The sequence below is a fragment of the Camelus bactrianus genome, chromosome 14 (assembly GCF_048773025.1).
Source record: "Camelus bactrianus isolate YW-2024 breed Bactrian camel chromosome 14, ASM4877302v1, whole genome shotgun sequence".
Lineage (NCBI taxonomy): Eukaryota > Metazoa > Chordata > Mammalia > Artiodactyla > Camelidae > Camelus > Camelus bactrianus.
Window position 1 is genome coordinate 5,927,821 of NC_133552.1, and position 24,567 is coordinate 5,952,387.

General features: G+C 36.8%; 1 protein-coding gene and 1 long non-coding RNA gene across 11 annotated transcripts in view; one reads left to right on the top strand and one right to left on the bottom strand.

Annotated features, from left to right (window-relative positions):
* The window catches only part of KATNAL1 (katanin catalytic subunit A1 like 1), a 95,478-nt gene that overhangs the window by 59,508 nt on the left and 11,403 nt on the right, over positions 1-24,567 (bottom strand). For all 9 annotated transcript variants that reach the window (XR_012511625.1, XM_074378002.1, XM_074378000.1 and 6 more), the window contains exons 3-4: positions 24,134-24,294; positions 6,354-6,522 (exon numbers count right to left, since the gene is read on the bottom strand). Coding sequence is in view for 8 of the 9 variants with exons in the window: in XM_074378002.1 (XP_074234103.1) it covers positions 6,354-6,522; positions 24,134-24,294 (330 nt within the window). In the remaining variant the exon portion in view is untranslated. The remainder of the gene's footprint in view (positions 1-6,353; positions 6,523-24,133; positions 24,295-24,567) is intronic.
* LOC123615814 (uncharacterized) lies at positions 8,245-14,812 on the top strand. 2 transcript variants are annotated; one of them, XR_006723584.2, is made up of 4 exons: positions 8,245-8,834; positions 8,942-9,149; positions 11,155-11,211; positions 11,919-14,812. It is a non-coding gene; the product is annotated as an uncharacterized LOC123615814 (long non-coding RNA). The 2 variants fall into 2 exon arrangements; XR_006723583.2 differs by having other exon boundaries at positions 8,245-9,149.

Genomic DNA, 24,567 nt, shown 5'->3' on the forward strand with positions numbered 1-24,567 from the left:
CTGCCTCTCACTTGCCCAGTTATTCGTTTCCTGAATTCGACTGCCCACGGCAAGTGCAAAATTTCTTGGAAATCTCATTGTTTCTCTTTTTTTAAAAAAAAATGATCTGAATTCTGTGACGTATCTGTGTTAGGTCCCCACTATCATGTTACCTTTATAGCTAACACCTGTATACAGCTTACTATGTGCAGCCACTGTTCGAAGTACATGACTTAACCATCTTAAAGGTCTTAGGAGTTAGGCACTCTTATTATTTCTACCTCATAGATGAGAAAATTGAGGCACAGAGAGGTTAAGTAAGTTGTCCAAGGACACCCAGCTGGATCCTAGGCAGTATGGCTCCAAAATCAGTGCTTTTACCCACTTTGTACACTATGGCATAATGCTGTACACTTTGGGCTACGCGTACCCCAGTGTAAGAGGCAAACGGAGGAAAAATTTACAAGGTCCCTAAACTGCCTCCCACTCTAAGACTTTATTACTTTACAAGGGAAAGTAGGTTGATAAATGCAAAATGCTTACTAATTTCAGTGGCATGTCCTGCATTAGAGTGTTAATACAAAATCGGTTTAAATTGAAATAATGAAATCACAGATTTCTGCTTACTTATCAATAAATTTACTCTTGCAACAATATTTATGAATAATTACTCTGTACCAGGCACTTTTCCAGGCACTAGGAAACAGCAATATTCCAAACAGACAAAAATCTTGCCCTCAGAGGCATGTATTCACCTTAGAGGACACAATACATAAACCAGTGAAACACAGTAAAACATTTAGGGACAGAAAAGCAAGTTCGAATGCAATAAAATTAAAAATGAAATAGAAGCAAAAACCAACACTATAAATTAGCTGCCATCAGAGAAAGAATTTGTGGAGTGATTTAATATCCAAAGGACAGAACAAGATATTTCTTAAAAACAAGTCACTGATAACATGACTGCCCAATAAACACATGAAAGAACTTGTTGCCTTATAAGTTATCAGGTATATACACAATACATGGTAAATATACTGGTAAAATCACAGTAAGATTCACCAGAGATAGACAGTATCAAATGTTGGTAAAGATGTGGAGCAACTAGAACTTTCAGACTCTGCAGGTGGGAGTGGAAATTGGTATAATGGCTTTGGAAGATGACTTGGTGTCATCTACTGAAGTTCACCATATGCATATCCTGTGGCCCATCAATTCGACTCGTAGGTATATGCTCACTAGAAAGGCTTGTGCACATACCCAAGGGTAAGTACAAAACTACCCAAGGTAGCAGAACCAATGATAGTTTCAAACTAGCAGCAATCCAAAAACCCATTAACAGTAAAACAGATTTAACTGTGGTATACAATACTGTATATTTATGAAAATAAACAAACTTCAGATATACACAACAGCATGGAAGAATTTCACTGACATATGTTAAGTCAAAAAAAGCCAAACAAAAAAGAATACTCACTGTACACAAAGTTTCAAAATAAGTATAACTAATTTATGGTATCAGAAATCAGAATAGTGGTTACTTTGGGGAAGGAAGTAGCAAGGATCAGAAGGGATCATGACTATGGTGTCTGAGGTGCTAACTGTTCTATTCCTGATCCCTGAATGACAGTTCCGTGGATTACATGGTATTTACAGAAGTCACAATGCAAAGGTGTGCTGAAGCTTACTCTGACTGATTTGTAAGGGTCAATTATTAAATTTTCAGGAATTTTTCAAGCCAGCTGTGAAAAACAGCCATTAAGAAAAACTAAATTACACAAACTTCGAATAAATTATATTAAAAACAAAAGTAATAATTACTCAAAATTCCTCACTTCTAAAATAAACTAGTACCTACACACTTGAGGTTACTTAAGTCTGTCATGTCTGTGTGCTAGAAATACTACAGAATGGTACGTTATTATCCATCTCATCTTGACTCTGAGTTCAGGGACTTCATGTTGGTAGCTTGAAATCAGTCACAGTGGAAGTATTTATGCTATAGAAACCAGTAAATGCTACAAATCAGGGCTTGATTTCTTGTTTTGTTAACTGTCTAAACTTAAAGTAATGGGGAAAATGTTAAACCTAAAAGGTGTGTCATATCTACAGTTGTTACAATGTAAATAGCATAAAAAAATTAAGGAAATAATTTTTCAGTATTTGAAAACTATGATCTGATTCACCAAAGTTGCTCAAGTGATTGACAAATGCATGAGGTCTCAACAAATGTTTCGGCTGTTTCACTTTCATCTGACTCATTAATGAAAACAAAATATCTACCAACATCCTGCCAGAACTACATTCCTATTCAACTGTCAATTGCAACCTTAGGTACCTACAGATACAAGAGTTAAGCAAAAATCAGCAAAGGCATTCTGTGAGCGTCCACTTGATCCATAAAATGTACAATAAAGAGTACTGCATATGTTGCTATTTGTAAATTATATGTAGTGTACCCTTTATATCAGATTTAAAATAAATTTGTGTGTGAATGTGTACACACACACACACACACACACAGGTTTTTCAGAAAACTAGTTATTAAACATTTACCAGTACACTGCTGGTTAGATGATCATAATTCATCAAATAGTACCCTTATAGTCTGTGCACTTTCCTTCAATAAAAAGATTTTTTAAGTTACCGTTCACTTGTATAACCACTGATTAGCAGCGTTCAAGAGAATACTCCAGGTTTACAATGACTCTCCATACCAGACATCCCTAAACTTAGTCATAAGAAGGAAATTCAAAAATGGCCATTTGTTACATGTAATTCAATGAAATGAAGTCCCTTAAGTGTAATAACTTTAAGTCCATGAAGATGATTTACCATACTTTATCTGAATTCTATTCAAAAGCACATACAGCTTTAATCACGAGATCATAAATGGAAGCACTGCTCATTTCACTAAGAGTTAATTAACCATAAAGCCACAGTCTTTAAAAATACTTGCGAATCAGAATTTTATGAATTAAATGTTTTTGGTTATAATAGAAACACATTTATTCTGCTACCTAATATTTTGCTTTTATACTATGGTTTTAAATTAAAAAAATGCGTTTGTTATTTTACATATATTTCTATACTGACTCTTAGCTTAAATAGTAAAATAATAATATCCAATTTTCTCAGGTACATTCAGATAAGACTAAAAAACATAGCTGTAGAAGATAATTTATTCATCTGATTCCCTCTTCAATAAGAAAATAATCACCTTGAGGCCAGGAGTCACCCTTTATTAAAGTCTGCCTTCCTAGTACCTAGATGTATGACTAACACAAAGCGTGCGCTTAATAAAGGGGCGTTAACTAAATGGCGTTAACAAACTGGCCTCATGATGACTCGGTACCTCAGGGGAAAAAACTGTAAGGCCTGAGTAACAGATCGCTATACAAAGGGACTGTTATTTACTGAAAAGCAGTATTTCTAAGCTTGGACCTAACTTGAAGCTTGTTAGCAATTTAAAAAAAGAAGAAAGATTTAATCACTCTCAGAAAATGAACTGGTACTTTTAAAAGAAACAGATATTTGTGACGCATTAAAATAAGACAGGAAGCATTTGCAAATAAGAAGCTACAGAGCATAATGATTAGGCACTCAGGTGTCAGAGTTCAAATCCTACTTCCACCACCTACTTGCAGTTATGACTTTCGGGTGTCAATTTCTCCAAATGTAGAACAAGGGAAATAACGCTGAGTTCACAGGAATCTGTAGGAACTGGTACAGCTAAGTGTGCTCAAGGCAGAGTAACATCTGTTGCTACTGCGTTTACTATTGGTTGCTCCTTCAAACAGTTCACAACACTAAACTAAAAATCCAAAGATCCTGAGAATCTTAAGCAAAATATTTAATTTCTCTTGTCCTCATTTTTTTAAACTTCTAAAAAGTTAAGTGCTTGGAGCAGAACAGCAGCTTTCAAACTTCTGACCATGACACAAAGTAATAAATCCATTTTAGACCATGAACTAGTGTACACAAACATATAATTATATTAACTAAATTTTTACATATTCATGTAACAAATTGTTTTTCTCAAAGTGTCCCTTCAATGGACAATGCACTTTGAATTTTCCAGTCTATTTCATTTTATCTTTAAAGCTGGCTACAACCCACAAAACTGATTTTAAAAAACCAATAATACTGAGGACTACTGTCTCTCTGAGGACGCTTCCCGCTCATTTTCAAATTGCCTTTCAAGGGCAGCGGGTATCACCTGACCTGCCCCCACCTTCCCGCAGCCTTCAGCAAGCTCAGGGACTCCAGTGTGCTGCCGAATACCTAAGTGCTTAGGATAATCATAACCAAACCAAGTATACTTTTCAAATTCTAATGACGTTTACATGAGTTCGGGTTTTTTTTTTTTAATGGTAGTCCCTTTTGTTTCAGAGTGACTCAGAAAGTATCGTTTATCTTCAAACAACTGCAGAGTTCTTTTTTTTTTAATAAACATCTTACTTTCCAGTGACATTCTGAGTACTTACATGTCAATGAAAGAACAGCTAAGATTTAGAAAATTTGGAACTTTTAAAGTAAAAGACAATTTACAATATCCAGAAAAATTTATTTGACATTCAACAAATATGGCCCAATTGTTTTGTTCTTTAAGAATCACATTTAAAAATCGACATTTATTTAATTTTTCTGGAACTCTTTTCAAAGCCAATCCAGATTTTTTACCTAGTTTGGCAGGGATACTGCATAATATGAAAAATACTAAAATAAAGACAAAAAAGATCTATGACTTCATAAATTCCATTCCAAGCTCCATTCCCTACTCTATGACCTTGGGTAAGTTACTTTAGCTCTCTCTACCTCAGTTTCTTCATTTGTAAAAATGTGAATAAAATGACTGCCTACTTCATGGAATTGTTTCATAAATTATTATGTAATCACTCCAAATGGTACGCAGCAAGGAAGCATCCAATAAACCATGACCAAGATTCTTCTCTTGTGTTATCTGAACTCAAGGTAAAGACTGAAAGTTCCTCACCTGGTTCTAAAAGTGTACCTAAAAGCTACAAGCAGAGTGAGGGGTGGACTTCAGCTGTTAGTTTATTCTCTAAAATGCAAACCATAGTTAGCAACACAAAAATGAAGAACAAAGGGAAAAACAAAGATGATACGTAAAATTCAGATTTTTAATTATCCATTTATGTGGTTTTTGATACTGGGGAGAACCAGTTCAATTTCATCAGCAGGAAAATTAATTTACTAGTAGCCCTCACCAATCCCAAAAGGATCTGAGACAGAATCACTTACTGCTTTATGGTGTAATAGCTCCAATAAATTACAAACATAAAAAATCTAATTCATTTTCAGTATTCTAGTGAGATAGAGGTAGAATATGTCTCTGACTCTAACTCATGACTAGAAATACTCAGAAAATATCAGCTTCCATCCTAAAAAAACCACAAAGTATAGGAAGTTGGTCTGTGTAGAAAGCTTACCTACTGACTGAAATGATACATAGTAAAAATATTCAAATATAGTATGTAATTTTGAAGCATAACCAATTGCTATTAGTTCTAGCTATATTTTCATGACAAATATCATGGCATAAATGTGATGGCATATCCTGAACCCCTAGCTAGGAAAAGAAAACTTCTCTGTGGCAATTCAATAACATCCTCATTCGTGTCTGACATCACAGAGGAAATGGGGAACTCTATCACCAAAAATTTATTTTTGGCTTTTCATTAAAATTAAGGCTAAGAAAAATATCAGGTCATCTTGGCTTCTTTACAAAATTATTTTCAGCCCATTTTTCTAAAGTCCATTTTAAGGGCAGTACAGGATTTCTACCCAGTATTATGTTTATTCACTAATCAGTTTCCCCAATAAAGTAAATGTACATACTAAATCCTAACCAAGGAAAATTTTCTCATTAGGGAAAAAAATTTTGTTCTATCTAAAATTTGCAGATAAATCAAAGATTTTTAAAATTGTTATCCATGGTGAACCGTATCTATCATTTTATTCTGTGAATACAGTATATTCATCTACTTCTTTATATATTTTTCCCCTACAGTTATGTTTTCATTTACTGTTCATTTTCATTGAGAATATTTATAAAAAAATTTAAAGTTTTAAAAACTTTATTTTGAATACTTCTACAGAAGATCCGTTTCACTTAAGATTTCTCTGTGTGTGTGCGTGCGCGTGTGTGTATTTTTTAATGTATCTCTGAGGTTACTGACATTGCAGAATGGCCTTTAAAGTGCAAAAACTGCTTAGGTTTTTGATTTAGACTTTTTAAAAAAAATCTCTTGCATGTCAAAACCCAGGTCCTCTGAAAAGACAACAAAAATTGTAATATGCACCAGAGGTCATGGCCTTCAAGTGAGTGCGGTACAAAGAGGGCGCCTTGCCTTGTCGTCTCTCCCTCTTGCTCTGCACTCCTTGTCCCTACTCGCAGAGGGCCTCTCACTCTTCGATATGGGATGTGCTCGGCCCACGGGTCCCCGGCCTCCTCCTCCGGGCATTTCTTTCCTCAGTGGTCTTACTTCCCGATTAGGACGCCTTATCTGAGGTGGAGCTCTGACAAAAAAAAAAAAAAATTATAATTAAAATTAATCACAGGCAAAAGTATTTCAGTACTACCTTAGTCCAAAAAATTACTAAGTCAATAAGCCCACAGGTCAATTTTTTCCCCTTTCGCCAATTCATGGCCACAACTATTAGGTCAGTTTTTCAGAGTGCTTTTCTGTAAAATACAGTAGTTGATACAAACACTAAATACATATAAATGACACAGCAGCAATTATTTTGTCAAAAATAACAATTAATCACCAACAGAGGGCAACACAGACTATTTCCATCTCATAATCTTAATAGTGTAATAGATAGTCAAGTACTTTATTCATTACTGTCCTAAACCAAGAATAAGTAACCTAAAAAAAAAAAGCATTAAAAGCTGAAAGGACAAGAATTCGAAATATGTCTATCTGCGTAGCTTACTAATTTATCCTTTAAAACCAAAATGATTTTCTCTGCTTCTGTACTGGAAAAACCAATATTTCATTCATCACACTGCAAAATGACAGGGCTTAACAATGAAATCTTAATTTATGTGTAAAATTTATGTGCAGAAATATTACTCATGCTTTGAGAGTGTCAAAAAATCGCAAGATCATTCAAATTATACAGGCCCCCAAATATGAATTAAGAATCTGGATAACCATACGTGGCGAAGAATGTTACTACACTTATGGTGATCATTTCGCAATATATACAAATATTGAATGATTTTGTTGCACACCCAAAACTGTGTCAATTATACATCAATTTAAAAAAGAATTTGGATAAATATATAAATATAATCATGCTCACAAAGTGACATATTTTGTCATGTAATGTCAAACATGTCTTATTCAAATAGTGAAATTATGGGGTTTCTCAGTATTTATTTGCCTCTCTTTGGGTGCTGCGGGAGACGCCAACACTTTGTGTCTAATCTTAGCTCTTCTTTCTAGCGCTGTCTCTGCCTCTGTTTCCCTCCCTTCACTCTCTCCACAGCTCCGCCTGTATTTGTAAGCCCTTCACATCTCATATGTGTATTCCTTTTCCATCCATATGCCGTATCTGTTATTATCCCTCTTTCAGCTTCATGCTTTTCATTCATCTAACTCATCATAGAATTTCTCTTCCTAGTATCAGAAAAAGTCTCACACGTGTATAACTCAATGAACCCAGAAAAACAGGAAAACGGATGAAAAGGCATAAAAGGCTGCAAAGTCAAGGTAAAAAAATGTTACCATATTGCAGCCTCTCCAGACCCCTGGAATCAGACCACTGCGTGAAACTGCTAAGGACAAGCGAGGCTGGTGAAAAGTGTATGTTCACCTACTAGGTCACCATATGTGGAACATCTGAATCCTTGGAGCCCAGTCCAGTTACACAATTGTTTATTGAACACACACACCCATTAGGAGGCATGGAGCCCCTCCTGTGCTAGGCCCCCGGAGGAGACACAGATGACTAAGCAATCTTATGGGGGAAAAATCCACAGGAAGGGGACTTGAACATCGTGCACAGTAAAATGGTTACAAGGCATTTTCAAATTTAAAGGTATTACCATGTTTTTGGTTCTAGAGCACTCTGAGTCTTTCAAGCATTCTGCCAGTAAGATAAAAATGGGATGAGACTGGTAGAGAATAAAAAATAAAAAGTGTTACGTTGCTCTACTCCTAGTATTTCAGTGCAGCTATTGTTTTTTGACTGAACTGTTTTGTTTCGATGAAGGGATGTCAAGCTGTGAAGCAGAACTTCACTTTTATTTACGTATAAATCTGTGTGTATATAAATGTCTTTCCTGAATGGGATTCACGGCCAAAGAGAATCAAACACGACCAACAATCTCTTCCACAGAACGCGCGTCAAGCCTGCCCTTCTGGGAGCAGCTGCGCCTGCTATTTAAATAGTCTGTCATTGTTTGCGGTCCTGCCTTTCGGAGGCGCAGCCGGCCTGACGCTTCCGCTCGCCAGCAGCACGCCCGCTCCACCGCTCGCCAGGCTGCGGGCGGCGGCCGGGCCCCAGGGCGACCTGGGGTGAACGTGGAGCCTCCCTCCTGCCGCTGGGCGGGCCCTCCTCCCCGGCCGGCCGCGCGCCGAGCAGTGAGAGCCCCGCGGTCCGCTCCGCACTCGCGTCCGGCTCAACGACGCTGAGTTGTGAGGCGGCTTATTTCAAAGCTGACCACAGGCTGCACCCCAAGCGTCCGCTGCTGCTGCTGACCTTGACCCGCCACTCGGTCTTCCGCCGGGCTCATAAACGGTCTGAATGAAACTGCTCAGGAAGCCGGATGCGCCATTCGAGGCAAGTCCCACGTCTCCTGGAAAGTGGGCCTGCGCTGGGTGAGTCTTCCGTTCGGACTCACTGCGGTTTGCTATTTCATTTGTAACAGACTGTCGGCTTCCCAAAGGACATCCTTGATTCTGTTCTGTACTTCCTCCTCCAACAGCGCATCACTGCACAATGTCATGCTTCAATTTAAGGACTCTGAGTTTCCAGACTATGTAAAAATAAGTCTCCAGGCTTCTTTCCCTGATCTCTTTCTACAAAGAGACCACAGTAGGGCAGCACAGCACCACCAGCCCCCGCCCTAATCAACAGAGGCTGCCCCCTACCAGCTTTCAGCTTTTCAAGTACAGACAACTGGTGATCTGCGGGTAAGTCACATGTCCACACTGCGCTCAGTTCTCCTATTGGAGGATACTTCCCTGTAGGGACGGGAAGAAATATGCCTTATTCTATCATATGCAAATAAGCCTGATTTCCTCCAAAAGCCAATACTCCCTTTCTAAGCTATATGAATAATCAATATTATATGTAAGTGTTCTTACCAGCAAAGCTTGTAATAGCAAATACCTGGGAACAACCCAAACACCCAGTATCAGAATAGATGCATAAATTATTATAAATTTACATAATGGGGTACGATATTCATGTGAACATGAATGATAGCCACATGCAATAACATCAGATGACTCTATAATGCTGAGTGTAAAAATAAGTTCAAAGAACACATACAGTATGGTTCCAAGCAAAACAGGATACTGTTTGCAGATACAAATGTATGTACTAAAACTATAAAGAAAGGCAAGGGAACGATAAACCCTAAATCCAGGATAAACCCTCTGAAAGGGGAGCGAAGGGAGCAGGATGCAGAGGAGCTCACTGGGGGCCTTCAAAGTAACAGTAATGTTCTTTATCTTAAATTCCGCAGTGGGTAAATGGATGCTATTGTATTGTGACTCCTTATACTTACCTAAAACTTAATAATTCATATTATCTACTCAGTGGTTAATAAACTTTAAATATGACAAACACAATAACACAAGTAATTAAAGTATCTGAGCACCTAGAAAAATGAAATTATAGGGTTGCTACAAAGTTTTTGGCATGATCAAGAAACATGCATGTGGCAGTGATGTGGGCTCAGAGTACACATCCTCTGTTGAACCTACTGGATTACTGCCTAGCAAATCTCCATAAAAGATTGGGCAACAGAAATAGGACTGTCTAACCACACCACTCTTCCAGGATTCCAGAAGTCAAAGGGAAAGAGACCCCTTCTCAACGTGCCTTCATTCCATGCCATATTAAGAAACAGTCTAAGATACTCTCACTTCTCCAATTGCTCAATAGGCTCCTTCTTAAGATTCCCATCTATTGAGCTTTCTATTTCTTCCGGGTTTCTGTTTCATGATTATTCCAAATACTTTGGTTACATCCATTTGTTCATACATTGTTAGAATTCTAGTTTAAGAATAAGTCATTTGGAACAGGTCCTATATTCCCAAGGACAGAAACCAGATTAAACTCCTGGAAAAGAAAAAAATAATCTTACTTGCCATGACATTAATCTATGTGAATTAAATAAACAGGAAAACATCTCTCTCCACGGCTAATGAAAAGAAACGTAAGTTCCAAGTAGTTTACATGATGTTTTTTACTGTAAGAACTTGGAGTCAATACATGAGACTTCTGAGTCTAAGAGAAATTATTTGGTAAGAAATCAGGAGGCAAAAAAACAAAGCTTAAATAGAAATTAGAGGATCTATTATTTGAAATTAAACATTAATGATTAAGAATTTTCATGTCCACTCTGATCAAATATATGACTGCTATTTTTCAAATCAATAATTATTTATTATTTACCTAATAAGGGTAGGAATTATGCTGGATATTGACATACAAATTTTGCAAACACTAATCCCGCCTTCACAGAGAAACAACATGGTGATCTGGAGTTAGCACTACATTTAGAATCCTAAAAACTGCGTGCCTTCCTACTCCCAGATTCACCAATTACTGATTATATAAGCACATCACTTAACATCCACGAGCCCCATGTTCTTCCTCTATAAATGGAGATAATACTTCATACAATTTTTAAATCTATTTTTCATTGAGATATAACATATATTCAGTAAAATGTACATATATCAGGTACAACTCAATAAATTTTGGTACCATATAACCACCAATAGGACAAGACATAGAACATTTCCCAATATCCCAGAAAGTTTTTCATGGCCCCTGTTAGTAAGTTCAGCTGATAAAGATAACCACTGTTCTGACCCTACTATCATAGATTAGGTTTGCCTGTTCCAGTTTCAGATAAATGGAATCCTATAGTACATACTCCGTGTCTGATTTTTTCCTTTCCAGTATTCCCTGTGAAATTCATCCATGTTCCTACAAATGGGAGTTTATCTTCATCCACAGGTGGGTACTATTCTACTGCATGAATATACAATTTATCTTTCTGTGGATGAACACCTGAGTTATTTTGCATTTGAGGTTTATTATTAAAGCCTCTATGAACATGGGAATCATGTTCATGGTAAACATAAGCATTCATTTCTGGGGGGTGTGTCCCTGGGAGTAGAATAGCTGGATCACAGGGTCTACGTTAAGAGTAGCTTTAGTGAAGGTAGCCTCCCGTCAGCAACGCATGAGCGTCAGCTGTTCCCTCCCAGCCATCCTGGTGGGCCTGTCTCCCGGTGGTTTTACTTCCCCTTTCCTGAATCACTACGCACGTTAAACACCTTTTCCACAATATGCTCACTGGCCATGTGAATATCTCCTTTTGTAGAGTACCCGTTCCAGTCTTTAGTCCATTTTTTTTAATCAGGTTGTTTGACTTTTTCTTACTGATTTATTGATTGTCGCCCTTTAAAGATTCTGGATACAAGTCCTTAGTCAGATATATACATTGCAAATATCTTCTATCAGTACATGGCTCTCCTCTTTGCTCTCTTAATGGTTGTCTCTTGATGAGAAGAAGTTCACATTTTACAATTCTGATTTACCAGTCTTCTATCTTTAATGCTTTTTGTCCAGTTTAATAAACCTTTGCTACCCCAAGATCATGATGATATCCCTTCCATATTTTCTTCTGAAAGTTTTATTTTATTATTTTTACATTTTAGGTCATGATATATTTCAAATTAACTTGTCTATATGGTGTGAGGTGAAGGGCCAAGATTTTCCTCCCCACATGGATATTCAATTAAGACAGAAGCATTTACTGGTAAGACCCACTTTTCCCCACTGAATTGCTTGGTGCCTCTTCATAAATCAAGTGACTCCACAGAATTCAGTCTTTAATGATAAGTTCCAGTTCTAAAAAGAACTTTAGAAATTTTAGTTATTTGCTATCAGAAAATTATAAACAAGTATTTTAGTATGATATATTCCAGAATCTGTTAAAAATATTTTTTTAACAAATACCGAACTCTAAATGAATGCAAGACACTGTGCTACATAATATAAAAGGCCTTTTGTATATATTATGTTAAGTCTTTCCTCATTATCTAACAAGAAAATCAATCACATTCAAAAATACATCGAGTACTAGAAGCCATGGTGGTACGAGTTGTTTTGTATCCTCAAGGGTGCTTTTTGTGCAGAAAATACTTCTTCAAAGGTTTACTTTGATATTTTTAAATATTCAACTTATTAAAGTTAAAAATACAAAAATTCAGTTAGTCCTTAAAGCTTTTAGATTCGCTTACAAATCTTTTTCTATGTTCAAGACTAGCAGATTTTAGAAGTCACTTTCAAGAGGCTTTTGAAGAATGCCTGATGCCATCTACCAACCTGACTAATTAAATGCCACTAAAATTTTTAACCTACATTTATAAATGTAACATTTTATTTCCTTAGTTCTTCAACTGTCTTACTTAACAAAGCATAACTTACATATAAAAACTTTCATAAACTTGGTAAATTAAACTTATAAATGAGGTAAGCCTAAATTTCTTCTAAATGTTCCCCAAAGTACTTAACATAAATTTATATGTAAAACCACAGCTCCAAATTATTCCATAATACATTTTAAATTGGAATTGCATGCTTATCACCCTCATCAGCTATATTTTCTTAAATTACAAATACATAAAAATAATAAACAAATATGTACATATCCATTAACAAAAAATAGTATTATTATAGTTTTGATTCTCTTAGACATTTCCAATCTTAATTCTCAAATGTCCCTGGAGCCAAAAGATGCTTACCCACAGCAGAATATAAGCATCACCCAAGTTAACCAAGGTAACATTTAACCAGAAATTTCAGCTGGTATGAGATGTGGAGCTGCTAACATACTTCTCACACCAAATAGTATACAATCCCATTTAATTTCATGGGGGCTGCCTTCAGCATTTTGATGCTACCCACAGCCGGCTATTTCAGCAAGGACAGCGACTGGATTCTTGTCAGAGATTCTGATGGGACATACTAAGCCTTATTTAAAGTTGCTAAGCCAATCACTCTATCACTTCTAAGGTGTGGGAAAGGGGATGACAACATCACTAATTCTTTGGTGCAGTGGTAGAACTCCACCACTTCAGGCAGGTAAGTTATTTGACTGTACCTTGCTCTTCTTTGGTTCTAAAGATAGGCCCTTGCCTTTTCCATTTTATCTCTAAAGAGTCTGAACTTGAAAAACAAAATATTAATTTATCTTCTGTATAACTCTAAAAACCTTAAAACTAGATGGACAATGGCATTCTTTCAGATTATAAGGACTACATAACTTTTACAGATTATATTAAAATATTATCAGTTGAACTTTAAATATCTCATGGTTCTTTGTCTAGCTTATAGTCAAGTGCTGAGATTATTCTACTGATTTTCAAAACATAGGGAGACAAAAAACATATGCATTCAAGAAGCTTATAATTTAGCTAAAAATATACACATATTTTATGAATTATACTGGACACCTCTTTCTATCCACACATAAATACTGTAACGAAAGCCTTGCTGAAAAAGAGTTCCCTACTAAACTGTAAACAAGAGTCCTCAAAAATAACAAACTGGCAGATAAGACCCTTAAGAACTTTGATAAATATATAAATAAAGTTTATCTCTAATGCATTAAAGATTCTATCTTTCAGTTATCTTTTCTGTAACATCAAGAAAAAACAAATAGGAATTCTTGATAAGATGTAACAAATATTCTGTTATATACATAGGTGATCTTACCAGAAGATAAAAAAGGAAAGGTCGAAAAAATAAATAAAAGAATATAGCTCATGACATGGCAGTCCTTTAGGGTTTCTGGGTCTCAAACATCGAAGGGCTTGAGATTTAAAAAGCACACAGTGAGGCCTGAGACAAGGCCTGAGGCCCACACACATCAAAGAAGATGAACTGAGACTAGTACATAAAGCCATGATGCTCAAAGGGCAGAATTTAAACATGCACATGGAAGGAACAAGACATCTGTCTATCTGGGCCCATGTTCTATATTTGTGGATGAGGTACAAGTCTCCCCTAGAAACAGTAACCAAGGGCCTGCTCTCATGTGACTCGGGATTTAGTTGAATACTCCCTTAAGCAAAGAAATGTACCTAAAAGTGGTCCAGGCAGGTGACATCACTTAAGCACCTGGCTAAAGCCAACAGAGACCCTCTCAGGAGTGATATCCCTCTAAACAAGCCACACATTACAATGACGCAAACCTTGAAGGGACATTCTCAACTTCACCACAAACAAGAGCCCTCAGAAATAACAAAGAAAGATACGGCTCCAAATAACTTCCAATAATAGAACAATCAGTTATAGATGATAAAATGAATGTTTAAAATGGTTAAAAGCATAAAAAAGAAGAATTTGAAACAAAAGAAACACAAATCTTAAGTAGTGTTAAATAAAAATAAATCCACACTGAAATCATTTATAGTGAAACTATTTAACACCAAGACAAAAAACAAAATCATAAAAACAATGAGAGAGAAAAGAGAAGTTATATACAAACAACAGATTGCTAATGCAATGTACTACCATCATTAATGTCATCTTCAAAGCCCAGACACCGCGAGCCTGGATACGTTGAGCTGAACTGAATACAGAAAAAGCAGGATGAGGACCAGGGAACAAGAGGAGGAGGTAAGAGAAGGAGAAGAGGCCAGTCAGGGAAGGAAAAAAAAAAAAGAGGCAGAAAAACAGAACAGTGTAGTGTTATAGAAGCCGTAGTAGTAAGAGGAGCATTCCAGAGAAGAAAGATGGTAAACATTATCAAATGTTGTAAAAGTTAAACCCAGTAACTCTTAAGAATTAGGCGTTGCATTGTAAATTAGGAAGCTATCTTCAAGAATTCAGCCCTAATGCTGCAATGAATGGAGATCTGGGATTTCTACTTATTAAGGAAAAAGACGCAGTGAAAGGCAACAGAGGCAGATGACAGTGGTAAGTTGGCAAGGCAAAGATTTCTTTCAATAAACATGTAAAAGTAATGTGTTATGACTTCATTCTGACTCACCACTATCTTGTTCCCATTCCTCAGTCTACCTCTAATGAAATAAAATGTCTATCTTTCAGTTGTCTTTTCTGTAATATTAAAAAAAAAAGATAGAAATACCAAGTTTTTAGGTAATTTATTGCAATAAATACCTAGAATTTCAAAATAAAGATTTCAAATGAGTGACTACTGAGTTCTACAAAATAAGACAAATGCTCCCTTACATCCAAGAGATAAAATAGCCAAATGGAATGGATCTCCCACTCCCGGGACACTTCAGATGAGAACTCAGACCCTGGAAAACAACCGCACGCCTGCCCTCACTCATGATCTTGCGTGCTTTTCTTCCCTCACCGAGATCATCAGGAGAGAACTCCCACAGGGCTCACCGTCACGTCTACCCACTTCTCTAATCCACACCCTTGATAACTCCTGCCTGCCGCCCAGCTACTCCGAGTCAGCTGTCCTGCACGATCCACACTCCCACCCGCCCCTCTCCCTGTCTGCTCAGGGATGCAGCTCCTGTAGTTGTCCGCTGTCTCCTGTGCACCATCAATCTCCCCTGTTCCGTGTAGCATTCTCATCGGCATACAAATGTCCTGTTATTCCTTTTCTCTCTAAAACAACAAATTTTGATTTCACGTCTTCCGCAACTACCACTCAATTTCTATGCTCTTCTTTATAGCAAGACTCGTTCAAAGAATTGTTGCATTCATTGTTTTCAATTTCTCTCTTCCCATTCTCTGAACCTACTCCATTATTCTCCACATTCACCAAAACCGCTGATCATGGTCACCAGTGAGCTCCATGTTGCTTAATCTAGCCTAATTCTCAACCCTTATCTTACCTGACCTACATGCAGTATTTGAGAAAGTTGCTTAGAATCTTTAAACCTCAATTTCTTCTAAAAATAGGGGTGATGAATAATAGTACCTATTTTAGAGGGTGGTTGTGAAGATTAAGAAATAAACCACGTGGAGAGTTTATTACCATAGTACCTAACTCACAGTTAAAAACTCAATAAATGCCAGTTATGTGGCTCATCAGTGCTGCTACCTACAGTCTACCCACAGTCTGAAAATAGAGTCCATCCTATACTCCAGACACAGAATTTTGGAAGAGAATGACTCCAGAATGCTTAGAAGTGAGTATAATCTCAACCTGCCAATCATATTAGGCAATAACATATTCCACCATATAAAGAAGGATCTTAAACAGCAAAAGAGAATGTGACAATGAATGTATGTATGTTCGTGTATAACTGAAAAATTTTGCTCTACACTGGAATTTGACACAACATTGTAAAATGACTATAACTCAATAAAAAAATGTTTAAAAAAAAAAAGAAGGATCTTAAAATTTCCTTCTTAACATTCCTTACTTGCTGATGATTCCTAATACTACAGATCCTAATCTCTCTTAAACTCTGGTTCTTATTTCCATTTCCTATTCAACAGCTTGGTCTGGATATTTAATTATCTGCTTCAAATTTTCTCTCATTCTCTGCATCTCAGTAATGGCTCACACCCACTTCACAGGACTGCAGGCTGAGGAAGGCGGGGACTGTGTTTGTTTCTGGGTCCCACATTCCCCGCACAGTGCTGGCACCGCACACAGCACTCTGGCATGCAGCAGGTGCCAGCATCTGAGCCGAAGCTGTCCACAATGTCTGGGTTATTTTCTCTTACTGGTTTCTTGAGGCCAATGTCTGTGGAGGTTTTACTATTATTATTACCTTTATACTTTCCACAGGGCCAAAGATAGATTCTAGCATATGATGAATGTTCCTTAAATATATGCTGGATAGATCAATAGTAGTGTTTTTCTTCCCAAGACTTCAAACAATTTTACAAAACAATCTTGTCATGATATACATCTCACAGGGGGGAAAAAGAGGCAGAGCGATGTGAACTTTGTTGGAGGATCCTTCTATCGGCAGTGGAACTGATACAAAAACTTGCTCTCCTACCTCCCGATCCCAGGAAAATCTCCCAGAGCTTGGGTGAAAGGAACAAATACCTGTAAGGTTCAGGTGGCAGTTTACTCTCTGAGGGTACCTGACCTCGGCCTTAACTGATCTTGTTCCAGTGCAAACTGGGATTTAAAATGCTAGCAGTTACTTAACCTATTAGGGTACCCGAAGAAAACATAAAGCAACAACTTTAATACTAAGTCAGTAAGAATTTCTGAAGAAGTGCTGAAATTTGACAGAATAGTACAAATTTGATGGAAACCGCTCTCCCCATCTGTATGTATACAGAAACAGATGATTTCCCTCAGTTCTGGGTGAAATAACTATCAGAGGTCTGGCTCACCAGCACGGAGTAAGACAAACGATTGTCTCCAGGCTTGTGTATCTACTGCTAGCGCCATCTCTCCCAAAAGACGTAATTTCAAAAGACATAATACGTTTACGTGTTAAGTTGAATAAAGAATAGTTTGTTGAATATACGCTATGTCAAATACTGCTCCAATGCAGAAAATCTTAGTTTCATGGCCTCAGGTCTCACTGGGAGAGATCATTTTAAAATGGCCTCATTAAAGAGAATGTACTTAATAAACTTATATGGAAAATATTATAAGATAATTTAATTAATACAAGATACCTTCAACTTAGGACACCAAGAATGATCTGAGGCTTCATCTCTTTGGAGTTTAATTCTAGTATTGCCAGTACCTCCCAAAATCCTACGTCTGTAGCTCAATTTCCTCACATTTAAGGCAATAAATCTAATTCATTTTAAAAGATTGTTTTGATTTATCCAAGCAGCTGCTGGTGATTTAAAACAGGATCATGATTAAACTCAGAGGACACATGACATACAAGGTACAACTTCAAAGAATGTGGCAAAGCACGCTGGAAAGCACAGAGTGAGACTCCCCGGGTGTGCAGGCGTGGAGGGGAAGCTGTGTGCTGTAAGTCTCTGAAGCGACGACAGACCCACGAGCAGGGCTACCAAATCCATACCTAACGACACACAGGATGCATCCCCAAAACACTTTGTACAAGAACAAGGTAAATTACATTTTCCTATTGACCTACCCTGTAATTTCAGTGTGGTATTCCCATAGAGAAAATTTTTAAATTACATTATTTCATTAAGCATTTTCAGCTTCTTTATTCTTCTACCACCTCCAGTAAGAATTTAATCAAGTGGATAACAGAACTGTATCAGGACATATATGACAGAACGTATCAGGATATATAGGTGTACATCAAAACAGACCCACAGAGACACCACCAGGTGTGTGTAGGAAAGTAACAGCAGAGTGAATATAAAGAAGACTCCTGAAGCTGAGGAGATCTGGGTTCAAATCCTGGCTCTGCCACTTTCTTGTTCAGATGACTTTGGGAACATAACAAACTTCATAAGCTTCAATTTCCTCAGCAGTAAACGGGGTGCAGAGTAAAAAATTAGCAATAATATGGGTACACAATAACAGTAGCTACTTCACAGGATCATTGGAGGCTTAAATAAGAAAACATAAAGTGACCAATATTAGTTATCGTCCTTTTCCTGAAAATGGTCACCTACTTCATGAGACCTGGACATTTTAAAAACCACATCCTCTCTGCCAGAGTTACTCAAAATGTCTCAGAAAACTAATGATTTTCGCAGAATGTGCAGGAAGGAAATAAGATTCCTTGAGGAATTTTATGAATGAAGTGATCATTTTTTAATTGTCAGTCTCTTACTATTTATCTGAAAGAACACCACAGTACTTTATTTCGGAGTTGACAATTCATTTTACTTACTTATTACACACCAGTTACTATCTTAATCATTAAGTTCTTTTAATTAATTCCATGAGGTAGGCATCCCCATACATACCCCTTACAGGTAGTGCAGCTAATCTTTAGAAGTTAAATAACCCACACAAGGTCATAAAGCAAGGAGGTGACAGAAGCAGAACTCAAATCCAGATCTCACAGCCTCAAGTCAAGTGTCTTCCATTAAACCAAGAATATCTAAGGACTATATTCACTATTCACTTTCTCTAGGTGAAAATTTGATTGTTTGTTTTATATGACCTGTAGAAGAAACAAAACTGTAAAAGGGGAGAAATATTACATAACTCTAATCTCCTGTAACTTTTAACCCTAAACTTACAACCTTAATATTTGCTTATTCTGTTAGCTCACGCCCACACACTGTGCCGCAAACCTGTGTCAAGTTTACCTCATTAACGTCTGCTGAACATACGTATCACTATGGCGTTAGTACTGGGTGAAGTGTCTGTGAATCTGCTTATGTAAAGATTTTATTCATGAAGTTTAAAACTACTAACCCTGTGGTACTACCCACGGTACCAGACAGAACGCCTTCTCTGGCAGCACCTGTGGAGCTGCTGGGTGTTTCCACCGCTGTTTATAACCTACACATGGGAATGGGAATCTTCTTCCCCAGGCAACATACAGCCTCAGATTTGCTTTTATGAAGGATTTCTGATCCACAGAGAAAAATACAAACAATGGCTACATACAAGGGGAACTTTTTTTAACTTAGTACGAAGGAAGGAGGGTAGGAGAAACATTCTGGCCCGTTCATCTTTCACCTTCATCAAAAGAAAGGATGAAAGCACAAGCACAAACACAAATCAGTCCTGTGTTACGGGTATGGGCAGTTAAGGGAGGCCGAAGGAAAAGAAATCATTGGGCTGGTGTTTCTCTACGGGGAGAAGTTTTCAGGTAAGTGTTCGTCAATGGGAAAGATGCCAGCCACACTTTTTATTCAGTCTGAGCCATGAACATTAGCATTATTATCTACGTCTGCTTTTTGAAATACATCATGAGGCTCTAGCAATTAAGAACAGGTACTTCCTACACTGAAAGTTATTCCCAGGAACAGATGGCTTTACAGGCGAAGACTACCAAACATTTAATGAAGAATTAATGCCAGTCCTTCTCAAACTTTTCCAAAAAACTGAAGAAGAGGGAACATTTTCAAATTCAACAACACATGAAAAGGATTCTACACAATGACCAAGTGGGATTTATCCCTGGGATGCCAGGGTGATCTGACATATACAAATCAACATATGTGATACACAGTATGAATAGAATAAAAGGAAACAATCATATGATCATCTCGATAGATATGGAAAAACAAATTACAACATCCTCTCATGATAAAAACCCTCAACAAATTAGACTGCAGAAGGAACATACCTCAACATAATAAAGGCATATGTGACAAAGCCACAGCTAACATTCTACACAACGGTGAAAGCTGAAAGCTCTTCTCTGAGATCAGGAACGAGACAAGGATGCTCACACTCACCACTTCTATTCAGCATAATACTGAAGTCCTTGCCAGGGTGATTAGACAAGACAAATAAATAAAAGGCATCCAACTTGGAAAGGAATAAGCAAAACTTATCATTATTTGCAGATAATACAATCTTAAAGATAGAAAACCCTAGAGGCAACCAAAAAAACATTGGAAACTAATCAATGAATTCAGTAAAGTTGCAGGATATAAGACCAACATACAGAAATCAGTTGTGCCTCTACACACTAACAAAATATATATTAAAGAAATAAAATTATCCTAGTCATATTAGCATCAAAAACAATAAAATATTTAGGAATAAAGTCAACCAAGGAAGTGAAAGATCTATACAGTGAAAACTACAAGACTTTAATGAAACTGAAGAAAACACAAATAGAAAGATAGCTCACATTCATGGATCGGAAGATTAATGATGTTAAAACATCCATACCCAAAGCCATCTACAGATTCAACATAATCCCTATCAAAATTCCAATGGCGTTTTTCACAGAACTAGAAAGAATAGTCCTAAAATTTGTATGGAACCACAAAAGACCCCACACAGCCAAAGCAGTCATGAGAAAGAAGAACAAAGCCAGAGACATCACACTTTCTGGTTTCAAACTCTGTTACAAAGCTACAGTAATTAAAACAGTATAGAACTGGCATAAAAATAGACACATAGACCACTGGAGCAGAACAGTGAGCTCATCCATAGTCAGCTGACATTTGACAAGGGAGCCAAGAGCATTCAACAGGGAGAGAAGAATCTCTTCAACAAATCCTGTTGAGGAAACTGGATAACCACAAGCTGAAAATGAAATGGACACCCTATCTTACACCACACACAAAAATGAACTCAAAATGGATTAAAAAGACTTAAATGTAAGGCCTGATACTATAAAACCCTAGAAGAAAACAAAAGGAAGCTCCTCAATATTGCTCTTGGCAATGATTTTTTTAGATATGCCACCAAAAGCACAAGCAGCAAATGCAAAAATCAGTAAGTGGGACGACATCAAACTAAAAAGCTTCTGCACAGCAAAGAAACAATAAAAAAAATTAAAGGGCAAATTACCAAATGGAGAAAATATTTGCAAACCATTTATCAGATAAGGGGTTAATATCCAAAATGTTAAATAAATATATATATATATATAAATAACTCATAGAATTCAGTAATGACAATAAAAATTCAATTGAAAAATGAGGAGAGGAATCAAATATACTGTTTTCCCAAGAAGACATCCAGATGACCAGGTACATGAAAAGATGCTCAACATTACTAATCATCAGGGAAATGTGAATCATAACCACAATGAGATATCATCTCACACTTGTTAGGATGATCATTACCAAGAAGTCAAGAGATAAGGGTTGGCAAGAATGTGGGAACCCTTGGGCACTGTTGATGGGAATGAAAATTGGTTCAGCCACTATGAAAAACAGTATGAAGATCCATCAAAAAATTAAAAATAGACCTACCTACCAGACAATCGAGCAATTCCACTCCTGGGCATATACCCAAAAGAAATAAAAACAGGATACTGAAGAGATATATGCACTGCCATGTTCACTGCAGCTTTATTCACACAATAGCCAAGATATGGAAACAACATAAGTGTCCACCAACAGATGAATGGTTAAAGACAATGTGGTACATCTATACTGCAATGGAGTATTACTCAGCCCTGAGAAAGAAGGAAATCTTGCCACTTGCAACATGGATGGACCTTGAGGGCATTATGCTAAGTGAGTTAAGTCAGGTAAAGAAAGACAAATATTGTATGGTATCTCTTATATGTAGAATCCAAAAAAGCCAAACTTCTAAAAACAGAGAGTAGAATGGTGGTTACCAGGGGCTGGGAGATGGGGGTGGGGGTGGGCAGTTGGGAAGATGTTTCTTAAGGGTACAAACTTGTAACCAGTACTTAAGTAAGTCCTAGAAATCTAATGCATAGTGTAGTAATTAAACCCAACAATACTGTACCATATACTTCAAAGTTGCTAAGAGACTAGCTCTTAATTCTCACCAGAAAAAAAGAAATGGTAATTATGTTATGTGACAGAGTTGTTAGTGAATGCTACTGCGATGATCATGTCACAATATGTAAATATATCAAATCAGTGTTGTACACCTTAAGCTTACAAAATGTTACATGTCAATTATAGCTAAATCAAAATAAAGTTAGTGTCAGCTTTTAGCTTTAAACCAGAAATATATTTCTGAATCAATGACTTTCAGAAAAAAACGAGGTATTCTATTATACATACATACATACATACAATTTTCAAGTTTGATACATCAAAATGCCATTATTTTCTCAGTATTTACTTTGGAACTTCCATGGTAATAATCCTATGACTCTTGAAACAGTGCTTTTTGAGGGGTAACAGTGACCTTAATCCAAAACACCTGAAGGTGGTTACATCTGAGGAAAGCACTATATTGCTGTAGACCTTAGAAAAGAATTATCATCTAGTGTTTTTATAATGGGAATCGTACAATCATGTCTAACTCAGTGGAAAAAATCCTGAAGGAATAAATTACCTATTTTTCACAGTTCTTTACGTGCTTTTAGAAAATTTTAAGAGATCAACAAGTTACACACAATCACAACTACTAATCAAAGGGAAACATTTTCTATGATGCAACACTCTGGCCACAATACCACTTCACAGAAGAGTGAACTGAAAGCAAGAAAGACCCAAACTCAGCTCCTGGTCTAGCCTGTCTTACAGGCTGAGGTCTCCCAGGCCTCAGTTTCCTTACTTACGGAATTAATGGAATTATTTATTCGGTGTTGGCTGAATACCTACTATGTGCCAAACTCCCTGCTAACACTGAACATTTGCTATTTGTTACTTGTTTTAAGCAAATAAATTTAAGGTCTGGGCCCTTGCAAATTTCCTCATCTTGTCAAGAGACAAAGAAATACAACATAACTACTATAAACAGACTGTTACGCCTGTGCAAACTGGAGAAGAGCCTTCCGAGCTGACACTTGAAGAATGGCTATGAGTTGCTCAGATGGGGATTGTGGGAATTCCCTGAAGAAAGAACAGACTGTGCAAAGACACGAAGACAGGAAAGAACAAGAGAGAGGTTCAAAGTCCATAATGCACAGGCTGAGCATCAAGGAGATAAATTCAGAGCCTTATATTCCACACTAGGGACTTTGCCCTTTAACCTTTAAGGAAAGGTGAGGTTCCTTCTATACTAAGATTCTGAAAACTTGCTGTAGGCCCAACTAGATGAATCCAATTTGTCCACCATTTCATCCAAAGTTGTTAGTCTTTTAAATAAAATAAGTTTGGATGCTGACATTATAAAATCTAACAGACCTCACTTAACCGGTACATTTTATGACTAGCAGTAGATTTCTACTGTTAAGATTACAGCAGTAAAACATTCTAAAGGCAAGATATATGACAACTGATATCCTTCTGTTATCAAATACAAACTCTGTAAACATACACATGTGAAAATTATAAACAGGTATTAAATTTACATGCCCCCTCAAATAGGTTTTTATACTTTGTTCATATAAAGCTTTACTCTCTTCACTCTCAATATCAATTAACCATAAAGTACCTAAAGAGAACATAAAGTTCTATTTACCTGTGTTCTGCAGGTACAGGGGGTGGCCAGACAGCAGGATCTCTAAATGGTTCATCTTGACAGGACACAGGGAAATCTGGGGGTCTGTCGATTTTAAAACTTTCCAAAGTGCTGACAATACTTTTAACTTGCTCATATTCTTCCAATAATTCCTGTCGAACCTTAAAAAAATAGCCTTTATACTACAAACCATATAAATTGCAGATAACAAACTGCTATAAAATGCCAGTTTCCTTAATGTCATTCAAAGTACGCAAAATAAGTCATTAAAGCATAATCAAAAGACAAAGAACTATTTAATACAGATAGGAGGGCAAGGATTAGTTTGAAAAAAGACATAATTATATATCTTTTCTTAGGGCAAAGAGTTATATATCATTCATAATGAAACTCTTTCTACCAAAGAATGTGATAAACATTAATACAATTTAAAA